This window comes from Megalopta genalis, chromosome 2, assembly GCF_051020955.1.
Source record: "Megalopta genalis isolate 19385.01 chromosome 2, iyMegGena1_principal, whole genome shotgun sequence".
Classification (NCBI taxonomy): domain Eukaryota; kingdom Metazoa; phylum Arthropoda; class Insecta; order Hymenoptera; family Halictidae; genus Megalopta; species Megalopta genalis.
In genome coordinates, this window is record NC_135014.1 from 24,663,693 (window position 1) to 24,686,478 (window position 22,786).

General features: G+C 41.7%; 1 protein-coding gene and 1 long non-coding RNA gene across 49 annotated transcripts in view; one reads left to right on the top strand and one right to left on the bottom strand.

Moving 5' to 3' along the window:
* Dscam1 (Down syndrome cell adhesion molecule 1) overlaps positions 1–22,786 on the top strand; it is a 171,053-nt gene that overhangs the window by 132,520 nt on the left and 15,747 nt on the right. For 36 of the 48 annotated variants that reach the window (XM_033470791.2, XM_076518833.1, XM_076518803.1 and 33 more), the window contains 10 exons: positions 15,604–15,723; positions 16,210–16,383; positions 17,149–17,445; positions 18,033–18,394; positions 19,001–19,372; positions 19,435–19,621; positions 20,496–20,783; positions 20,858–21,127; positions 22,141–22,372; positions 22,481–22,657. In XM_033470791.2, coding sequence (XP_033326682.1) covers positions 15,604–15,723; positions 16,210–16,383; positions 17,149–17,445; positions 18,033–18,394; positions 19,001–19,372; positions 19,435–19,621; positions 20,496–20,783; positions 20,858–21,127; positions 22,141–22,372; positions 22,481–22,657 — 2,479 coding nt within the window. Of the gene's footprint in view, positions 1–3,613; positions 3,905–8,239; positions 8,534–8,780; positions 9,072–10,626; positions 10,915–15,603; positions 15,724–16,209; positions 16,384–17,148; positions 17,446–18,032; positions 18,395–19,000; positions 19,373–19,434; positions 19,622–20,495; positions 20,784–20,857; positions 21,128–22,140; positions 22,373–22,480; positions 22,658–22,786 lie in introns of all 48 variants that reach the window. The other 12 variants (XM_076518815.1, XM_076518842.1, XM_076518816.1 and 9 more) reach the window with 4 other exon arrangements.
* On the bottom strand, positions 7,670–8,861 carry LOC143258822 (uncharacterized). Its single transcript, XR_013032711.1, has 2 exons — positions 8,551–8,861; positions 7,670–8,189 (listed from the first exon to the last, which is right to left on the bottom strand). It is a non-coding gene; the product is annotated as an uncharacterized LOC143258822 (long non-coding RNA).

Genomic DNA, 22,786 nt, shown 5'->3' on the forward strand with positions numbered 1-22,786 from the left:
TTCTTCTAATTTCTATGCCTGACATATTGAATCATTTTATTCTTCTAATTTGTATATTTTCGAATAAAAAGATTGATATGTCTTATTGGATAGAAACAAAGTTAATTAAGCTTGAAAATAATTATCTTTATATTTATCGTATTAGACATATTAAATTGTTTTATTCTCTAATTCGTTCTATTTGAAATAAAAAGATTTGACGTATCTTCTTCGATAAATATCAAGTTAATTATGTTCGAAAATAAACGAAAGGCACAGTAATTGGCCACCGTACAGTACCTTACTTCGTCGTCGCTAAAAACCGCGAATTTTTATAAAAATTCGTGTTTTTCGTGAAATCGGGGGTGCAATTCGGCTTCGAATTCGCGCCCGGAAAGCGACGCTCCACAAGAATCACCCAGCGGTCATCGGAAGACAGAAAGAATGTTTTGGTTCGCCGAACTGTGTAATCCCAATCAACCAATCTTTAGCTACCTCTATCTAGTCCTAGCTTTCGCACAAAGTTCACGACCATCGGCAACCCTGTCCCTAATATCCCAACTTGTAGCAGCACAACCAACCGGGCTGTTTCCATGGACGTGCCTGATTTAGAGCCTCGATAGTTTCTCTCACTCTCTCTCTCTCTCTTTCTCTCTCTCTCTCTATTTATCTCTCTGTCGTGCATGCGCGCAACAAGTCACTCCCATCCCCCCGACATCCCCAGCAATCGAAGAGGACAGGGCGAGGACGCGCGAACGTCCGAAGAAGGATCAATGGTATTGGATCGCGTCGATCTGTCGTGGCGTTGCTGGATCTCTAAAAAGACGGTTTTCGATGTCCGTTGTAGTTGCGCCGCATATAGGACCGTTCGCGATCAGTGACGGACCGGCAAACTCGGGCGACATGGTCTCGGCGACCTGTTCCATAATGAAAGGCGACTTTCCGGTCGAGATCGTGTGGAAGTTTAACGATAGAACGATAGGCTTCAACGATCCGGACGTGACGATCACGAGGATCAATAAGCATATGAGCGCACTGAGCATCGAGTCCGTGGCGGCGAGACACGCGGGCGAGTATACGTGCGTCGCGACGAACCGAGCTGGAAACGTCAGCCACACGACGACGTTGGCCGTCAACGGTACCTATACACCTCAAGAAAGCACGCTTGCACGTCAAAACGAGTTCTTCTCTGCACAAAAGCATCGCCTTTAAAAAAAAACAAAAAAAACACCGAGAACTGAGAGTATATACATACTATGTATATGTATCTTCCCTGGCATTGCCGTTCCCCGCGTCGACCCCGACGACGCTCTGTCGTCTGCCGTCTACCCTTTTCATCCATTTCTCGGGATCCTTCCCCCACGACCACCCCTCTGTCCGTCTATGATGTTTGTCCAGTCCGCGAGAGACCTCGCGTGTCCGTTCGATTATGCTTGCAAGCGTTTCAGGGGAACTTCTTTCTTTGGCGAAGCGCGCGCGCGCGCGTTTTGCTGCGAGTCGCGTCGCTCGGGTGTAACACGGCGGTCTTCGGGGGTAAGGGGATAAGGGAGGATTGTTCTCGGGGACGACGCGTATTTTCATCTGCAATTGTTTGCGTCGGGAGATGGAAGAGGGGTTGCGAATTAGGTTGAGGAACAACAGGCTATTCTATTATTCTATTATTGTTCTATTATTAGTCTATTATTATTCTATTATTATTCTACTATTATTCTATTATTACTCTATTATTACTCTATTATAATTCTATTATTATTCTATCATTATTCTATTATATTATTCTATTATTCCTTTATTATTATTCTGTTTTTATTCTATTATTATTTTATTATTACTCTATTATTACTCTATTATAATTCTATTATTACTCTATTATTACTCTATCATTATTCTATTAAATTATTCTATTATTACTTTATTATTATTCTGTTTTTATTCTATTATTATTCTATTATTACTCTATTATTATTCTATTCCCTATTTTTCCCTATTTTTTCTATTATTACTCTATTATTACTCTATTATTATTCTATTATTATTCTGTTTTTATTCTATTATTATTCCATTATTATTCTACTATTTTTCTAATATTATTATATAATACTCTATTATTATTAACACTCGATATTCCATGCTTTCGAAATCTACTTCCGAAAACTGAGTTTATCTAACAAGGGATGATTCAACCCTGAAATTCAAAAAATTCTAAAACTTTGGGAATACGGTAGAGCATATGTAAAGCATATACATAGCATACGTATATATATTGCGAAATATTCGTATCTTGTTTTAAATTCACTTTAAGGGATGCAAATGAACCCTAAATATTCGGCTATATTTTATTCGATCGCTATAATTCGCGAACTATACAAGCTAGAAAAAAGTCTTCAAACGAAAGTTGCTTCCTTTCTCCGAATCTAATCATGTACATGTACGGTTTATTAAATGTTTAAGCACGTGGAAATATTTATGAACAAATAGTCGATATTTTTCGTTCACTTTTTTTATTGGATTTCGCGAAGACAAAAAAAACGGTTTGTGAAACTCTTCCGCTGGCAAAAACGAAGCCATTGAGACCCGTGTACGATACCTGTCGATATTCCCTTCCAGCCGCATTTGGTTCGAAGAGATGTCCGCGTTGCAAGGGTTACAAGCGATGCGACAGTTGACCGTAATAATGGAGTTCGTTTACCTGAATTAGGACGCACCGGACGTTTACGCTCATTGCGTCGTTAATTTGAAAGTCGCCGCAGTACATATGTACCTTGTCGCGTAGGCAGAGTTCCAGGAGACAGGCTCGCTCTTTTCCTATTTCTAGATCGTCTATTCAAAATAGAAGTCCGTCGTTTTCGAAATTACATCTGTAAAAAGAATCTGTTCTCGAATGAAAGAAAACTCGTGACAATAGGCTACACCCGGACGAAAAATAAAAACGAAAAATAAAAGTAGAAAAATCATTTAAAACATTGAGATCGTCAATCCCAAATGCGAGAACAATTTTCATCCTTCAAACACGGATGATTGCAGTTAGAAAACGTACGCGTGAGGATCTATTTCTCTAAAAACAATATCTCGTACAGTCGGTCAGAAAAGTCTCTGCTCGCCTATTAAAATGGTGTAACCTTTTCTTCAAAACTGGACCGAACGATCTGATATTTTTCAAGAACTCGAAAGCATTAGTTCACTGTGTTTTAAAAAACTGAATAAGTTCTTTTGCAATTTACAATCACCAAAAAATTCTGTTAAACAATTGAATTGAGAAGGATTACCAAAGAACTGTGTTAAAACAGTTGAACATTTCATCAAGTTACACAAAGAAGTACCAAACTCATTCTTCAAATTATCTCAACGAGTTCAGACAAAAAGGTAGAAACAAAGAATTTATCTTTTTTTAATTTCAAATAACAAAACAGCAAAATTTAAAAAGAAAGCACTTTAGCCATCGTAGAATAAACTGGTCCCAGCAACATTAAAAAAAGGATTCGACTCATTCGATTCAGTTTGAAAAAATTTACACCATTTCGGAAGGCGTCGCATTTCGCTTTGTCTGCATACCGTACACCCCCCCCCCCTCTAAAAAAACGAAAAAAATCGCCAAAATCCCGCCGTTTTACACCGGAGCGATGGCTCCTGCCAGTTGCACCGCAGATCTTCCCGTTCACGTTCGGCGACGAGCCAGTGAACTCGGGCGAAGCGATCTCGGCTACCTGCTCGATCCTGAAGGGAGACTTCCCGATGGACATATCGTGGGCGTTCAACGGCGTGCCGATCGATTCGGAGAGCACCGATCAGTACACGATCACGAAAAGCAAACGGCTGAGCGTGTTGGCGATCGACGCCGTGGCCGCAAGACACGCGGGAGAGTACACGTGCACCGCGTCGAACAAAGCTGGAGCCTCGAGCCACGCGGCGGCGTTAGCCGTCAACGGTAATAACGTACGCATGTGTGTTAGACGCAGGGTCTGTTGCGTTTCCGTTTCCGTGTAGCCATCCGGGAAAGCTGGGAAAGCCTCCTCCGTGTCATCCCCCTCCCCCCGCTCTTTCTCATTCTCGCATCACGCATCCATCAAACTTTCATCAAGCGAACTCACTTTCTCTCTCTCTCTCTCTCTCTCTCTCTCTCTTTCTCTCTCTCTCCCTCTCTTTCACGACCCGTCCCACCCCGTCGTGCGGACACTCGAACGGTCTCGGAGCCTCCTGGAGACCGGAACGTTCCCACGGGAATCCCGTGGTCGCTCGGAGATAGGTCGACGAGAATGGTTGTGGATCCGTAGGCTGGTCGCGAGCTCATCGATTCTATGCGCCCACCGCACAGTGGTCTGGCCGAGCAGCGTTCCATGGCCAAAATTCAGTTTCTTCGGTTCAACCCTTTGCAGTCGAGAGGGCGGCTCCGAGGCGCCGCCATTTTTTATATCACGTGCGAAAATGATTTTCGGATTTCTCTTTGTATTTGACCAGTTAGCAGTGGCGCATCCTTTTCAGAGCGGCGAGTATACTCGTCGAACACAGAGCAAGTGTCGTTGTTAAAATATTGGATCGGAAAGAGGGTTTGATTTTATAAAATTAAGAATTTTGTTGGCAATATTTACTTATTCGCTTAATATTGACGTATACATAATAAACGAAAAGATCAAATACTTGTAAAAGTTAAATGGCAGTTTGCACGACGAACACCAATATCGTGAATTATTTATATAATTATTGGTATTTTTATTTGTTTATTTTATTCTGGCCTGGCCTCGAAATATTCTGAACATCTTGAAATTTGAGAATACGTTTTAGTTTTTACTGAAATTATGATTTATATAGCCAATGGTCGCTAATTTTTACGCGCGACGAGTATACTCGTCGTGGCACAAGATACTGTCGCTTCTCTATGACGAGTATACTCGTCGTGACGCAAAATGCTGCCACTTCTTTATGACGAGTATGCTCGTCGTGACGCAAAATGCTGCCACTTCTTTATGACGAGTATGCTCGTCGTGACGCAAAATGCTGCCACTTCTTTATGACGAGAATACTCGTCGTGACGCAAAATACTTCCATTTCTTTATGACGAGTATACTCGTCGTGACGCAAAATACTGCCACTTTTCCATGACGAATATACTCGTCACAACACGAAATACTGCCACATCTCTATGACGAGTATACTCGTCAAACACAGCTAACTGGTTAAAGAACTGTTGAAAGTGAATCATAACTGTTCCGTGAGTCATAAAACTGAATTTCATCTGCATAAAGTGCAACAAGTCGTATAAAATGGAAATACTATAGATCAGAAAAGCGCGATTTTGGATATTTAAGTTAAAATATCTTCGAGTGCAAAGGGTTAATCTGTCGAAAAGCTTTGTTTTCCTGTAAACCGAGAACCCTTTGAAACTCCCAAATCCAAGAATAGAATATTAATTCCAAATTAGGAAAGAAATGATGTATTAGGAAACAGGTTTTAACGACTGCTCTGTATCAGCTGGTGCACTTAAAGTAGTGGATATAGTATCAATCATTTTTTTAAATCATATGCAAATAGCGTCAAGATAACAAGTCAAACTTTGAAAGAAGAGTTTTGAAAGAATCGTTAAGAGTTCTCAGCAAGAAACATTTTTTTATACGAAAGCATAAACGATCGCTAAGAAGAGGATGCAAGTTCAGGTGCAATCTGTTGCAACCCCCCGCGTGTTGCAACCCTCGACGATAAATGTTAATATATATTCTTTGACTTAATAACATTCTAGCATGGCGTCGAGACGAATTCAACGAGCTACTATACTATAACCAGAGCTGGGTAATATTTATCGAAAAAATAGTAGACAAAAAAATAGAGAAAGCAGGACCTAAAAAGTTTCGGTAGATAAAATATTGTATTTTGATCATCTACGGCTGAAGCATGAAAGAAATATTCTATCTTGAATTCATCTAAAACATAAAATAAAACAGTATCTATTTTAATAACGCAGTAAAGACATATAAAAACAAATTTAATCTATTGTCTTTTCAAATACAGCATATAATTAATTCGCATATAAGAAAATGCATATTTTATGTACGTTTACAATGCAGAGGAAAGATATTTGTTGATAATAAATTAAATAAATAAAATATTCCTGCACAAAAATATTTCCAGTGCTTGTCAAATAAAATACTATCTGAAACGTCATCTTAAAAATTTGTTAGTACGAATAAAAAAATTTGTTACCACGAATAAAAAAATTTGTTACCACGAATAAAATATTTTGATTACTACAAATAAAATATTTTATCTGTAAAAAGTACACTCTTTCGAACGAACCAAATATTTTTTCATTATTTATTCGCCGTTTGAAATACAATTTCGCCCAGCTCTGACGGTAACCCCTAAACCTCGAGACAGGGCTGAAATAATTTTGGTCACACACAGAAATCGAATTCTCCCAGACCACTGTGCACCACCGTTTCAGTCGCGCCGCAGATCGCGCCGTTTTCGATCGGCGACGAGCCTGCCAATTGGGGAGAAGCGGTCTCGGCGGTCTGCACGGTCGTTAAGGGCGACCTGCCCATCGAAGTGGCCTGGGCTCTCAACGGGGAGCCCATCACCGTCAAGAATCACGGCGATATCTCGATATCGAGCACCGGCAATCGAGTCAGTCTAATGACCATAGAGGCGGTCAGCGGCAGGCACGCCGGCGAGTACACGTGCACTGCCTCGAACGCGGCCGGGGCCACCAGCTATTCGGCCACCTTGGCCGTCAACGGTACAGGATTCCACGAATCGGAAGTGCCATGCGATAGACACTTAGATTTACACTCGAGACTCATCCGCCTTCCTCGCTGCCACCTTCGCTACTTCCTCGCACTCAAAACTTCGTACATCGTCCCTGACTGCGGATCTTTGTGCAAGGTTATTTTTAGTGGAAAATTTATTTATTCTTCTCCTGAGGAATTTCAAGTTTTTTTTTTTTTAATTAAAAGACAATTTTATATTGGGTAGCAATTTTTGTTAGCGACGACACAATTATTGCATTTGTAATTCGTATTCTTTTTTTCGGATAATTTTCGTTCTTTTAAGTTGCGGTTTTGTTTAACGTTTTGTGCGTTAAATAATATATTGTATATACAATTCATGATCTTTTTTAATGTATTGTATTTATACATATATATGATTTTAATTTTCTTAACTTGAAATCTAGTTTAATGTACATTATTAAATATAGTATATAGATATATTTAATATGTAATGTGTTAAACTAGATTTTATGTTACAAAGTTTAATATTATATAAATTATATACAGACAATATAATATATTATATTTAATATATTATATATTATGTATATAATATATCTATAATTTTAACTTTCTTAACCTAGAATCTAGTTTAATATACATTATTAAATATAGTTTATACATATATTTAATATACAATATATTAAACTAGATTTTATGTTACAAAAATTAATATTATATATATTATATACAGACAGTATGTTGTAGACAATTTAATATATTATATATTATGTCTATAACATGACATTATAGACAATATATTAAATAAGATCTTGAGATAAGAAAACGAAAGTTACTCAAATGAGGAATATGAGAGAAATTCTATATACACAATATTATGCCTGATAAAAAGGAGCAAATTCTACATTTATATAAGAATGTACTTCCGAACATTTAATTCGTACAATTCAAATACAATATTAAGCTGCAAATTTAAAGAAACAATTTTACTACAACTCGTACAATATATTAACACGATTTAATTAAGAATAAATACCATCAAAATTATTTAGTCAGCTATATAAATTGAATTATTAAATATTTCTATCAGTGTCCGCGATTAAAATGCGCAAAATCCGCAGTCTAATCATCACTTAATCTTAATCCGTGACACTAAAAAAAAACTGTGGAGGCTGGTAGCGAACGTGCGAAGCTGTGTCCACATTTGCCACCGCGCACGGTTTTCCATCGAGAACGCGACAGCTTTATTTAATCGGCGCAGCTTCTCGCCGCATCGACGATGTGACAGAGAACGAGATGCGGTAACAGACCTGGGCACAACTTCAAGTCCACTGCCTGTTCCCCGTCCCACACGGCATCTCCATTGAAATCATTCACCCCGTCTTCCTCCCCTCGTCACTGTTCTCACCGACGCTCCGACGCAACGATCGACGATGACCGAAGACCGCGATGACCGAGACTCTGGGACCGCAACGACCGAGACTCGTTCACCTGCGAAAAGATCGTTGAGCACTGAAGAACCTCTCGGGCCTTGTTTGCAGTCGCTCCGCAGATCGCGCCGTTTACAATCAGCGAGGAGCCGGCGAATTGGGGCGAACAGATCTCCGCAATGTGTAGCATCTTGAAAGGCGACTCGCCCATCGAGATACGATGGAGCTTTAACGGGGAGCCGATCAGCCGCGACACCCATCCGGACGTAACGATCACGAAAACCGGGAAAAAGAACTCCGTACTGATCATCGACTCGGTGAACGCGCGGCATGCCGGCGAGTACACGTGCGTCGCGAGCAACTTGGTCGGATCAGTCAGCCGATCCGCGGAGTTGTCGGTGAACGGTATACTGCCAGCTTACCACCACATTTTGCCATATCGCACGATCTACCCCGTACGTAACTCCCATCGATCGATCCCTTGCACTCCACGATTCTCACAGAGCGACGACGACGCGGTCCGCGCGCGCCCGAAACCCAGGCCGGTCACGATCTCGTCACGATCTCGCCACGATTCCGTTCCCGCGACGCGACACGTTTCTTTCTTCCAGCCGATACCCCCTTTCTCTATCCGGTTGCTCGTCTTTGATAGTCTCTCCGCAGATAGCGCCGATCTCGTTCGGCGACGAAACAGTGAACGCCGGCGACTTGGTCTCGGTACAGTGCGTCGTTACCAAAGGCGACTCCCCTCTGGAGATCACCTGGACCTTCGATAGCCAGCCGATCAGGCCCGATCGAATGGACGTGGTCGTGTCGAGCTCCGGGAAACGCGTCAAGCAACTGACCATTGAGTCCGTGGCTGCGAGACACGCCGGGGAGTACACCTGCGTGGCCTCGAACGCGGCTGGATCGACCTCGCACTCGGCCAAATTGGACGTAAACGGTACACCGTTTCTCTGGACGACACTTCGATCGATCCGACTCCTTCACGTTTTAGACAACCCGCTCCAACGAATCCCGACACGATCCTCACCACCCCCGCGTCACCACCTGCTCTCTAGCCGATCCTCGGCCGATCCTCTCCCGCATCCTCGACGATTTTTCTCTCTCTTTGGTTCGTTTTTCAGCTGTTGAGTTTTCGTTGCTCGCGAGGCCTTTCTTTTTGTTCGTTTCGTTCGGCTTTTCGAGTCGGTTCTGGAGGTTTTTAGGTTGCTGTTGGTTCTTCGGAGAGATCGGGAGACGCGTTTTCAAATGTTCGGGGACGTTGATTGGAGATCGATGCGGTTTTTATGAGGAAGTTCTATGGCTTCGGAATTTAGGAGACTTTTTGGGATCTTTTTTTCTTTTTAATTGTTAGCTTGATCGCGCGGATATTGCTGCTGCGAGAATTTATCGCTGCTGGATCGAGGAGATTTATGGTATCTAGGAAACGGGATGTTCTTTTTTTATTTTTTATTTTTATTTTTACTGTGGAGAGTCTTTTAATCCGTGGCAAGAATATGCTTTTTGTATGATTCTTTGTGAAAATGAGAATTTAGGTGAATATTTGCAAAGCTATTTTGACTGATAGCTATTTAGATGTTTTTAGAGTCATTTTTTGTTATAAAAACTGTCGAATTTGTTACACCCCGACGATTTTGTAGTAATTCAAGGTGTTCGTTTAAATTATCTTTAATTTATGGTTATGGGTAAGACATAATTGGCGAAATTAACGTGCAGATTATAAACTATTCACATTTAACAAACTGTAAAGATGTTTGTATTTTATTTTTGCTGCCAGAAATTGTTTCATCGATGAAATGAATTTCCCTTTCATTTTGGTATTTTGATCCAAAATTGAAATCCATTGTTGCTCCATTTGAATCATGAAAAGACTAACGCGTTTAAAAGAAGTTTAAAGAATTCTTTTCAAAACTGCATACTTGCAGCTGTAGAAGGTCTTAAAGGCAATATTAACTTTATAATTGTCATTTCATTAATTTCAACTGCCTAAAAATGTTTCACCTACGAATTAGCTTGATCTAAAGCGATCCGTATGCAACACAATTTATGAAGCCAATCATTAAGTCTAACAATAAAATAAAAATACTTAAAAATAATTTACCATTGCATCGAAATCGTTGAAATTGTTTCGTTACCTAAACCTCCATAGAAAATAAAGTTCTACTGGTCAAAAACAAAATCAAAAGACAAAATAATTCTTCCAAAATCAATGGAATCTCGAACCAACGTCCACGAAAGATCGAAAACCACAGCGTCGCAGGAACATTGAAAAATCTGGATCCACTTTACGGAAACTTCGGCGACCGGCGATAGCAATCTCCCCCACGTTTGTTCCTTGTCGCAGTCGCGAAATGTCGCGGTGGCCGTACCGAAGCGTAATTAAATAGTGGTCCGTGAAATCGGCTCTAGCCTCGGCCGATCAGGCTCCTGCGAGACGAATCGCGGCGGTCGATCGCTTAGCTCGTTTCAGTTTCCCTTGTGTTTTCTCTTTTCAGTAATTCCGAAATTATTGCCGTTTGCGTTCGGCGACAAACCGCTAAACTCCGGTCAGGTAGTAACGGTCCCGTGCGCAGTGGTCGAGGGCGATCAACCCTTGAAGCTCCGCTGGACGTTAAACAGTTATCCGATTTCGCCGCACTCTGGAATCTCGATCGTGGATCTCGGCGGACGGGGCGCCATACTCAGCATAGGATCCGTCCAGGCGACGCACGCTGGAACGTACACGTGTATCGCGGAAAACCTTGCCGGAAGGCACGAGCTTTCGGCCGATCTCATTGTCAACGGTGCTTAACGATAAACAATGATCAAGAATCTCGAACGTCACGATATATTGTCTTGTCCTAAACAAGTTTGCCAGCATCCCGACTCTCTCTCTCTCTCTCTCTCTCTCTCTCTCTCTCTCTCTCTCTCTCTTTACCTCTATACCTCTGTAGCATCCTCTGCTTGAGTAAAACGTCGGCAACCCTTACGTTCTCCTTGTTTCGATGATTTCGGACCGCGTCCCGATTTATATGATTTCTGCGACCCCGAAGGACCTTGAAACCACCCGACCGCCCGGTATCGACCGAAACTGGCTGGCCGATGGACGAAAGATCGAGTGTGTCCCAGCCGCGAGTCTGCCACCCCCGAAAGCGACGCGAGAGTCGCGAGGCTCGAACAGTCGGTTTAAACGTACGAAACGTCTCTATTTTGCAAAAATCGCCTCTCTCTCTCTCTCTCACTCTTATTCTCTTTCTCTGTATGTGACTCTGAGCCTCTCTGTCTCTGTCTCTCGGCAGTCGCTCCGCATCTGCAGCCGTTCTCGTTCAACGAGGCCAACTCCGGCGATCTGATAATCGTCCATTGCGCGGTCGTAAAGGGGGACACGCCGATTTCGCTCAAGTGGTTGTTCGAGGGACGCCATTTAGAAGTAGGCGACGGAGTCGGTATCACCGCGTTGGGGGATAGAGTGTCCGCACTGACGATCCCCGCCGTCAGGGGAGAGCACGCCGGGGAGTATGCCTGCGTGGCCGATAATCCAGCCGGTCGTGCTAGGCACAGCGCCCATCTCAAAGTGAACGGTACAGACAACGTGAGATTTCATAAGCAATGCGCTACATGAACGCCGAAGACCAGCGTTTATACTACCTTTCGCAACGAAAAAAAAGCTAGAAAAAGGAGCGAACGATGTAACCGGCATGACGATGTAATCGAGAACAAAAAAAAACAAGGCGTGTCGCGCGTAGCCAGAGCCAGAGTCTGAAGCAGTTGTGTATATGCGTGTTACGTTGAGATCGGCCAAATGATGATGTTGTCTATATAGATATATATACATATATAAATTGCATAACAAATGCATACATTAATATACATATATATATCGGTCTTGTTGCGGTCGTAGTTCGAGTAGTAGTCGTAATTATATTGAAAGAGCGAACCCAACGTCTCTACTGTCTGCTGTTGGTTGTTGTAATAGCGTACATATTATATATATATATATACATATACATATTATTGTATAAACATGTTTTTTGGAGGTCTGCATCCGCTCGACTGTCCATCTTTCTTTCTTACATACACGATTATCCCCCCGCATCAATCGTTTCTTTCGAAGCATCATCGTTTAGGTAGGTCGCTCGGCCAGAGTGTAGCTTTTGGACCACAGTCCCGTCTATCGTTATCCTTGGGCTACCATGATCAAAAGGTAACTTCTCCGTGGTTCGGGACGAGCTCGACTTCCCACGATCTGAACCTCAACCGACTTCTCTTCTCTTCTCCCCCCTCTCTCTCCCTCTCGATCTACACACTGAAGACACGAAAAACACTGTTACACTGTCTCTCTCTATCTTTCTTTCTCTCTCTCTCTCTCTCTCTCTCTCTCTCTCTCTCTTCCTCTCTATCTCTTCGAACCCCTTCCGCTTCGACACGCGACGGCAACGTTCAAGTAGGTTCCCCGGGAGCACCGGGGCTAGATCATCGAAAGACGAGAGTCGTGAGAAGCCCGGAAGAAGGGAACCGGACCGTCGGCCTCCTGGATCATCAGTCTCCCGGTCCTTCGAGGTCTTTATTCGGGATCTTCAGCATTCCTGGATCTAGCTAGACTATCATTCCAGTCCTGCCGCGGATCAGTCCGTTCGATTTCGGGGACCAGCCGATCTATGCCGGGCAAGCGGCCCAATTGGCGTGCATGGTGCTGCTCGGCGACACCCCCATCAATATCACGTGGACCCACGAGGACCGGCCCCTCTCGCAATTCAAGGGGTACAGCATCGGGAAACTGGGCCCGCGGACCAGCCTAATGCTGATCGAGGTGGTCACGCCGGAACACGCCGGACGTTACACTTGTGTCGCTAGCAATCCGTCGGGGAAGGCGGTGCACGAGGCGATCTTAAGAGTTCACGGTTAGGGGGCCAGCCTTAATGAGAGCTACGAATGATTGACCGGTTCCACACGAACGACGATTTTTATCGGCGAACGATGGAATGACCCGAGAAACCGCCGCGCCGCGACCGCGACCGGCCGGAGAGTATTTGATTGCAGGCTTTGAGTTGATGCATCTCTTCGTCGTTGCCGAAGCTGTCGTGTTTTACCTTGCGCGGAAGCTTTCTGGATTTCAGTTCTCACCGGATGACAGAGTGCGTTGCTTTCGTCGCCGGGGACGACTCTCTTGCGCGCCGATCCTTGTCTCTCTATATATCTCTCTCTCTTTCTCTCTCTATTTTTCTACGTATTGGGTGTCTCGGAAATGTCGCAAGTCTCCGGATTCTTTGGATCGCTTGAAGACGCTTTTCTTCCTAGCGAGGATCTTCGTCGCGGCTTCGTCGACGAGTCATTCACAGGAAACGGAATATGTCTCTCTAATCAGATTGTCCACAAAAATTGACGCTTTGGGAAGAGGAGATTATTCGAGCCTTGCAACTCGTTTTTATAGTTGTTGACAATCGGTAACTATAAAAATGAACCGCAAGAATCGAATAATCTTCTCTTTCTAAATTGTCCATTTTTGCGGACAATCAGAGAGACATTACTGAGCGTCAATTAGAGAGACATTACTGCACAGTAAATTCTCCCCAATCGACGTTCAGATTGTACAAAGAAAATGGATAATTTGGGAGAAGGAAATATGATTGTTCAAGCCTCGTAGTTCGTTGTTATAGTTACCGATTGTTACAACTATGAAAACGAGCAGCAAGGCTGCATAATAATCGCATCTCCTCTTCCCAGATTGTTCATTTTTCTGCAGAATCCGAGCGTCAATTGGGGAGAATTTACTATACCAGTTCTCCGATTGGTCCGCGTCTCTTTTCAATAACTCGTCGACGAAGTCTCGGATGCGTTAACGGAGATCTCCGCCGAGGGAACAGTGACTTCGGACGACCTCCGACCCTTCCGAGGGCTTGCATATTCGGGAGAGACCCTGTACACTCTTTCTCTCTTTATTTCTGTTTCTCTACTGTCTCTGTATATATACTTTCTTTCGTGTCTTTCTCCAAGCCCTGTCTGGTTCCGCCTGTGTTTATCAGCCGAATAGCGAACGCAAAATTCACACGCCCAGAGTCCCACGTGTCCCGCCCCCCACCACCACCGCCCGAGCAAAAGTTGGTTGAGCTTGAACCGCATCGTACATATTTTGTGGCTATGACAATAAGTATCTCGCCTCGTTTGATTCCCCCCCTGTCTCGTTGTCATGCTCTCGTCGTTGCTGACGTTCGCCTCGACGGACACACACTTTTCGCTGGCTTCCGAGCATCGTTTGGCAAACAGTAGACCCAGGTACCCCGGGTAGGCTACACGACACTCGTTCTCTACTGGCGCACCAATCGTGTCGCAGTACTCTCTCTCTCTCTCTCTCTCTCTCTCTCTCTCTCTCTTTTTCTCTCTTTCACTCTTTCTTTCTCTCTATCTATCTCATCTATCTATCTCACATACACTCTCATTCTTTCTCTTTCTACCTATATCTCTCTCTTCTTCTCTTTCTCTCTCTCTCTCTCTCTCTCTCTCTCTCTCTCTCTCTCTCTCTCTCTGTCAATCTCTCCTTGCGATCATTCTACTCTTCACCGTGCGAACAGTCGTTGGATCGTTGCGATCGCTCGGCGAGACTCTGTAGGTCCTACGATCGAGCTGTGTCTCTCGTGAGATTACATTCGAGTGTCGACTTCTAAGTACCTCACCGTACCCCCGTCGCGCAACAACGTGTCCTTGATCCAAGATGACCGACCGACCATCCAATCACCCTCTGAGAATCAGCCCCGAAGCCCTCGTCACCACCAATAAACCCGTCTCACCATGGACACCTAGAACCCGACACCCCCCCACCCCCAGCCCACGCCTCTCACCACACGTCTCGCCTCGTTCATTTTGTATACATGCATTCGTAGTGGTAGTCGATATTTTCTAACACGCATGATGACACTGTCTGTCTAACTTTCTGTCTTTCTTTCTCTCACTCTTTGCCTCTCTCTTTCTCTTTCTCTCACTCATACTCTTTAAATCTTTCTCTCTTGCTATCTCTCTCTCTCTTTCACTTTCTTTCTCTTTCTCCTGTTAGAATAACCGTAGATCACTTTCGAAGCGGTGCAGCATGATGGACCGTGCTCGAGTATCATGGTAGCGACTCTCTTCGCATGATCGGCCGCGCGCCCCTTCAGGGCCCGCGGCCGCAGTCTCTCTATCTTGCCTGACCACCTTCTCTCTTTCTGTTCGTGCAGTAGTCACCCGCATAATCATCTCGAATTCCCGCATGTCGAATCTACGCAGTGTTCGGCGCAGTTGCGGGGGGGAGTCGCGTCTCGCACAGCATGCCGCGAGACCGATCCTCGTGGCTCCGGTCTCCAACGTGTTCCGATAACGGAGTCCGTCACGCCGATAAGAACGTTTGCTCGGAGACGATAGAATTTGAGACTGGACGCCACGATGCGACTCGCTCCCGGGAACTGCCGATATTGGTGGATGCGCCCGCAGGACACGTTAATAACCCGATCGTTCTGTAACAGTACCACCACGCTGGATCCTGGAACCCACCGACAAGCCTTTCGCTCAGGGCTCGGACGCGCGCGTCGAATGCAAAGCTGACGGATTCCCTAAGCCCCAGGTCACCTGGAAGAGAGCCACCGGTGAGTAGACGCGGCTTTATCTCGCGAACTATTCGCGGTCGATCGGATTTTTACGGACCAGTCCGAAATTTTGGAGTCTGAATTCGAGTCTGATATTCGAGTCATTTCTGATTCAATTATACAATTTTATTTTTTCTATCAGGTCGAGTCATAAAATACTTTCGTTCTTTTTATATCAGACACTTATTTTGTTTTTTTTTTTAAATTTATTCTTTCGTCTTTTTTTTATCCTTTTGTTTTATTTTTAATCTAATTTATTTTGAACCCTTGATCTCGTTTGTCCCGGTGAATCATAGTGAGTGGACACGAACGATAGATTCTACCCAGCTGCATCGACTATTTATGACTCGACTTAATATTTTGGAGGATACTCGTACACTTTCGTCTGTCGCAATGTTTTGTTATAGTGGAATAAATACAAGTATATGTTGAAATAAGTTCTCGGTGCAAGTTAGCGATTTCGTGACGTTTCTTGTCGCTTCGCAGGAGATACACCTGGCGATTACACCGACTTGAAATTGAGCAACCCCGATATCAGCGTAGAAGATGGAACCCTCGCAATTAACAATATCCAGAAGACAAACGAAGGCTATTACCTTTGCGAAGCTGTCAACGGAATTGGCTCTGGACTCTCGGCTGTCATTCTCATCTCCGTTCAAGGTAAATCGTCGAATATTCCCGCAGTGCCAATCGAAGCCGAATCTGTTACATTCTATCATGGAAACCTTGTTTCAAGTGGAAGACAGTGTAGAACTCGTCCGATTAGATGGCTTGTCACTTTTTTATTCCATAATTTATGATATACTTTGAAATTTTGAATTTCGAATCCTTTGATCTTATTATAAAATATTGTTATCAATGCATCGTTTAAAACAATTGTATGATATAATAATTGTATAGTTATATTACAATAGTAAAATTATATAATATAACAATATTAATAATAATATTATTATCATTGTTATCATTATATAATATTAAAATATCATTGTAATTGTAATAATATCAATTATCACTATGATGTCATTGTAATAATATTAATTATCACTATGATATCATTGTAATTATAATAATATCAATTATCACTATAATATCATTATAATTATAAAATTACGATGATATTATAATCATTGATATTATTATAATTACAATAATGTTATAATAATTGATATTATTACAATCATAATGATATTATACTATTAATAATAATAATATTATAGAATTATTTTAAACGATGTGTTAACTTTCCATTGTAGAATCTCTTTGTTTAGTACAGTCTAGTCTAATCATGTTTTTTGCTAGAAGATAAATTTCAAACAATTGTAGATGGTAATCCTTTTATTTCGAACAAAATTTTCTGGCATCGGTGACAGAATGTGATCTGCCGTAGCGCGAAACCATTGACAATAAGGATTTTAATTGCAGCACCACCCCACTTCGAGATCAAACTGAAGAACCAGACTGCTCGACGAGGAGAACCGGCTGTACTGCAATGCGAGGCACAAGGCGAGAAACCGATCGGCATTTTGTGGAACATGAACAACAAGAGACTGGACCCGAAACTCGATTCTCGTTACACCATCCGAGAGGAGATTCTGGCTAACGGAGTACTGTCTGATCTGAGCATCAAAAGAACCGAGCGAAGCGACTCTGCCCTGTTTACCTGCGTTGCCACCAATGCCTTTGGAAGCGATGACACCAGCATCGACATGATCGTTCAAGGTTCGCCTTTAACTTTTAGAAAAAACGAAATTGAAAAGACTGCGGTAAAACTGGAGCATTGGCGAAAGAATACTGCGACTCCGACAATACGGTTGAACAAAAATTGAAAGTAGAATTTGCAAAAGCAATTCTTTAAAATATAGAATAGTAGATTAATATAGTTGTACAAAAATTAAAAGCTAGGTCCGAAGGTTATAGCTGAAATCATAATAGCTGTCCACCCCGGTGCTATTACTTGTGCTACTAGCAACACAGGGGTGCAGTGGGCACCTATTATGACTATGACTGCAATTATTTGATTTCAAAAAGCGAACTACAATCCAAATAATGACTAGCTTTGATAACAACTACATTTGAAAATAAATTTAAAGCATTATTTCTAATATTTTTAAAAATAATTCAAGTATCATTTCTAATATTTTTAAAAATAGTTCACAAGTATTATTTCCAATATTCTTAACAATAATTCAAGTATTATTTCTAATATATTATATTAATCTAATGTATTATATTAACATAGTATCCAGTCTTTCTCGTACTTTACCCCGTTTTATATAGCGATATTAATTGAGTAAATATTGTCGCAGAGGTTCCCGAAGTACCATACGGCTTGAAAGTACTGGACAAATCCGGACGTTCCGTTCAATTATCCTGGGCAGCACCCTACGACGGAAACAGCCCCATCACACGCTACGTAATTGAGTACAAGATCAGCAAAGGCTCATGGGAAACCGACATCGACAGAGTACTCGTACCTGGATCCCAACAAAATGTCGCTAGAGTATTTAATCTGAGACCCGCCACCACGTATCATCTGAGAATCGTCGCCGAGAATGAAATTGGAGCTTCCCGTCCCTCTGACACGGTCACCATTATCACTGCCGAAGAAGCACCATCAGGACCACCAAACAATGTTCGAGTTGATGCCGTTGACCAGCACACCCTGAAAGTAAGGATCCCGGTTGATCTGAAAGAACGGAAATGGAATTGGTAGACTGCGTAAATAATGGATGCGTTCATGCTATATGAGAATTTATGCAAATTTTATTGAGATGGTTCATTCTCATTGTAAACTCCATAAGTATATACGATTTTCATAATTTATATGAAACTTGTACGTTTATATAAAACTTGTACATTTGTATAAAGCATGTATGTTTGTATAAAACTTGTACATTTATATACAACTTGTAAGTTTATGTAAAAGTTGTACATTTATATACAACTTGTAAGTTTATGTAAAACTTGTACATTTATATATAACTTGTACATTTATATACAACTTGTACAATTTATAGAAAATCTATACAAGTAACATACAATTTTATAGATGCATATATTTTATTATATATATATTTTATTCCATAAATTGTCCATTTTTGTGTACAATCTGAGCATCAATTAGGGTGAATTTACAGTGTTTATAAATGACATAGATTCCATGAAATTTACACAAATTGAATAAAATTTTCTGGAGATATTTACAAAGAGCTAATAATGATACTCAGACGTCTAATCTGTACAATCAATTAACGACAACAATAACGTTGCCAAGGTAACATGGAAACCACCATCCCGCGAGGACTGGAACGGCGAGATTCTTGGATACTACGTTGGCTACAAACTCTCTTCGTCCGACAAGCTCTACACCTACGAGACCGTTGACTTCTCCATGGAAGATGGCAAGGAACACCACCTCCAGATCACGAACCTGAAAACCTACACCCAGTACAGCGTCGTCGTTCAAGCATTCAATAAAGTTGGATCGGGACCAATGAGCGAAGTACGAAGAGAACACACTGCCGAAGGAGTACCTGAAGAACCACCCCACGACACCACCTGCACCACTCTCACCTCCCAGACAATCAGAGTATCATGGATGTCGCCCCCTCTCAGTTCTGCCAATGGAGTAATCTCTGGATACAAAGTTAGTAAGCGTTGGTGAAATCGATTCGAGATTCTGGCGGAGTCTACAGTTGTTCTTCGCAGGTCATCTATGGACCGTCTGACATCTGGTACGACGAGAACACCAAGGACACCAAAATTGCCCCGAACAGCGAGACCATTTTGCACGGATTGAAGAAGTTCACGAATTATAGCATGCAGGTTCTGGCTTACACCTCTGGCGGCGATGGCGTTAAATCTGCTCCCATTCACTGCCAAACCGAACAGGATGGTATGTTTTCACAGCTGATCTTGATTATTTGGTTACCAGATACTTTACAGTCTACCTTTATCATATTTTAGCTACCAAATATTCAGCTGTGAGACACTTAGTTGTTTATCTTTTTTAGACTACTACCATATTTTGGCTTGATATCATTTTTAGTCTTAATGATTTGGCACTCGGGTATTTATTGTTAGACGATATACTTTTGCTACCAGATAATTAAATAATATACCTTAGCTACCAGATAGTCAACTATGAGACACTTAGCTGTCTACCTTTTTTTAGATTACTACCATATTTTAGCTTGATATCATTTTTAGTCTTAATGATTTGGCACTCAGGTATTTATTGTTAGATGATATACTTTAGCTATCAGATAATTAAATAATATATCTTAGCTACCAGATAGTCAACTATAAGACACTTAGCTGTCTACCATTTTTAGTCTACTACCATATTTTAGCATGATATCATTTTTAGTCTTAATGATTTGGCACTCCGGTATTTATTGTTAGACGATATACTTTAGCTACCAGATAATTAAATAATATATCTTAGCTACCAGATAGTCAACTATGAGACACTCAGCTGTCTACCATTTTTAGTCTACTACCATATTTTAGCATGATATCATTTTTAGTCTTAATGATTTGGCACTCGGGTATTTATTGTTAGACGATATACTTTTGCTACCAGATAATTAAATAATATACCTTAGCTACCAGATAGTCAACTATGAGACTTATTTTAGCTACCACATATTTTAGCTACCACACAATTACCTTCATAATTTAACTATGCCATACTTGGCTACCACACTCCAGCTAACAACAGTCTGAATATGATTAATGAATAGTAACTTGCATAAACTATTTCACAGCCCCCGAAGCACCGATCGCGATCAAAGCTCTCATCATGTCCCCCGAATCGATCCTCGTCTCATGGCGCCCACCAAGCCAGCCCAATGGAGTCATTGCCCAGTACACCGTTTACACCAAGGCTGACAACGCTGACGAACCCACGAGCGAAAAGGTACCGGCAAACCAGTTGACTTACGAGGCCTCGAAATTGGACAAACAACGCAAATACGACTTCTGGGTAACCGCTAGCACCAACATCGGCGAGGGCCAGGCTTCCAAGATCGTTTCATTGGCACCGAGTGTTCGAGGTACTTCATAACTTTCTCATTCGTACTCGTTTCTCTACCTACGTTCTTCACTGAAAGGTGATCTTGATTTCTAGTACCGGCAAAGGTCGCATCCTTCGATGACAAGTTCACGGCTACCTACAAAGAAGACGTCAAATTACCCTGCCTCGCTGTTGGAGTACCCGCGCCCGATGTGATCTGGAAAGTACGTGGTGTTGTATTGCAATCGAGCGACAGACTGCGACAGCTGCCCGAAGGATCCCTCTTTATCAAGGAAGTAGACCGTACTGATGCTGGAGAATACTCTTGCTACGTCGAGAACTCGTATGGCCATGACACAGTCACTCATCAACTGGTTGTTCACGGTGAGATTTGGTACAATTGTATAGTTGCATTTTGGGTAGAGTGTATTCGGTCCAGAATTTTTTTTTAAGAAATAACGTTTTACTTGTTTCCCATGTCAGGATTTTTAATTGTTCCTGGTGGTACATATGATTTTGTCCTAAGGCTGTTAATTTAAAAATTAGAAATTTTAGAGGAGCATCTTTTTAAGATTCTTAATAAGTTTTAAAATACTATAAGATTTGGTGCAATTGTATAGTTGCATCCTGGGTAGAGTGTATTTGGTCCAGAATTTTTTTTAAAGAAATAACGTTTTACTTGTTTCCCATGTCAGGATTTTTAATTGTTCCTGGTGGTACATATGATTTTGTCCTAAGGCTGTTAATTTAAAAATTAGAAATTTTAGAGGAGAATCGTTTAAAGATTCTTAATAAGATTTAAAAGACTATGGGATTTGGTATAATTGTATAGTTGTATCTTGAGCAAAGTGTATTCGGTCCAGAATTTTTAAAAGAAATAACGTTTTACTTATTTTCTATATCAAGGATTTCAATTGTCCCTCATAGTATAAAAATGATTTCATTCTAAGTTAATTTACAATTATAAATTATGGATTAAAATCTTTGAGATTTTTTGTTTCCCATATCAGAGTTTTTAACTGTTCCTGGTGGTACAACTGATTGTATTCCAAAGTCGTTAATTTAAATTTTGGATTGGAATCTTTAAAATTCTATGAGTTAATAAGTTTTAAAAAACTATGAAATTCTGTATAATTATATACATAGTTGCATTCTGAGCAGAGTGTATTTTTAAAGTTTTATTTATTTTCCATATCAAGGCTTTCAATTGTCCCTCATGGTACAAATGATTTTGTCCTAAGTCAGTTAATTTACAATTATAAATTTTGGATTAGAATCTTTGAGATTCCATGGGTTAACGAGTTCTAAAAAAACAATGATCCGGAGATTCATCAAAAAATTTGCAGCATTATAGCAACAGTGGACTGGAGAATGATTTGAAATTTCTTGTTCAACAGCACCTCCTCATTCCCCGCAAGTCACCTTAACTGCTACCACCACAAACTCGTTGACAATGAAACTCCGCCCTCACCCGACCGACAACGCTCCGATCCACGGCTACACGATCAATTACAAACCCGAATTCGGCAACTGGGAAACCGCACTGATCAGCTCCACCGACCAGATTCACACATTGGAGAACTTGTGGTGTGGCTCGAGATACCAGATCTATGTCACGGCTTACAACGGGTACTTATACGATAAATAATAACAATAGTTAAGAACAATAATAAGGAATAATAGGAATCATCGATGGCACCAGGAATCCAAAACTGACAAAACTGAACATTTTTATAGAATTGGCACCGGCGATCCCTCAGATATGCTGAACACCCGCACCAAAGGCTCGAAACCAATCATCCCCGAAGCAGCACGATTCATCGAAGTATCCACCAAGAGTATCACCCTTCATCTCAGCGCCTGGTCCGATGGTGGTTGCCCGATGCTCTACTTCGTCGTTGAACAAAAGAAAAAGTAAGAAACGAGCTTGCGACACCTCTAGGTGTGCGAGAAGAGATTCGACAAAGCTGTAATTTTCTGCGATTCGACGATACTTTAAATTTGATGTCCAGATGCAAAAATCTGAGCGACATCCATTATTTT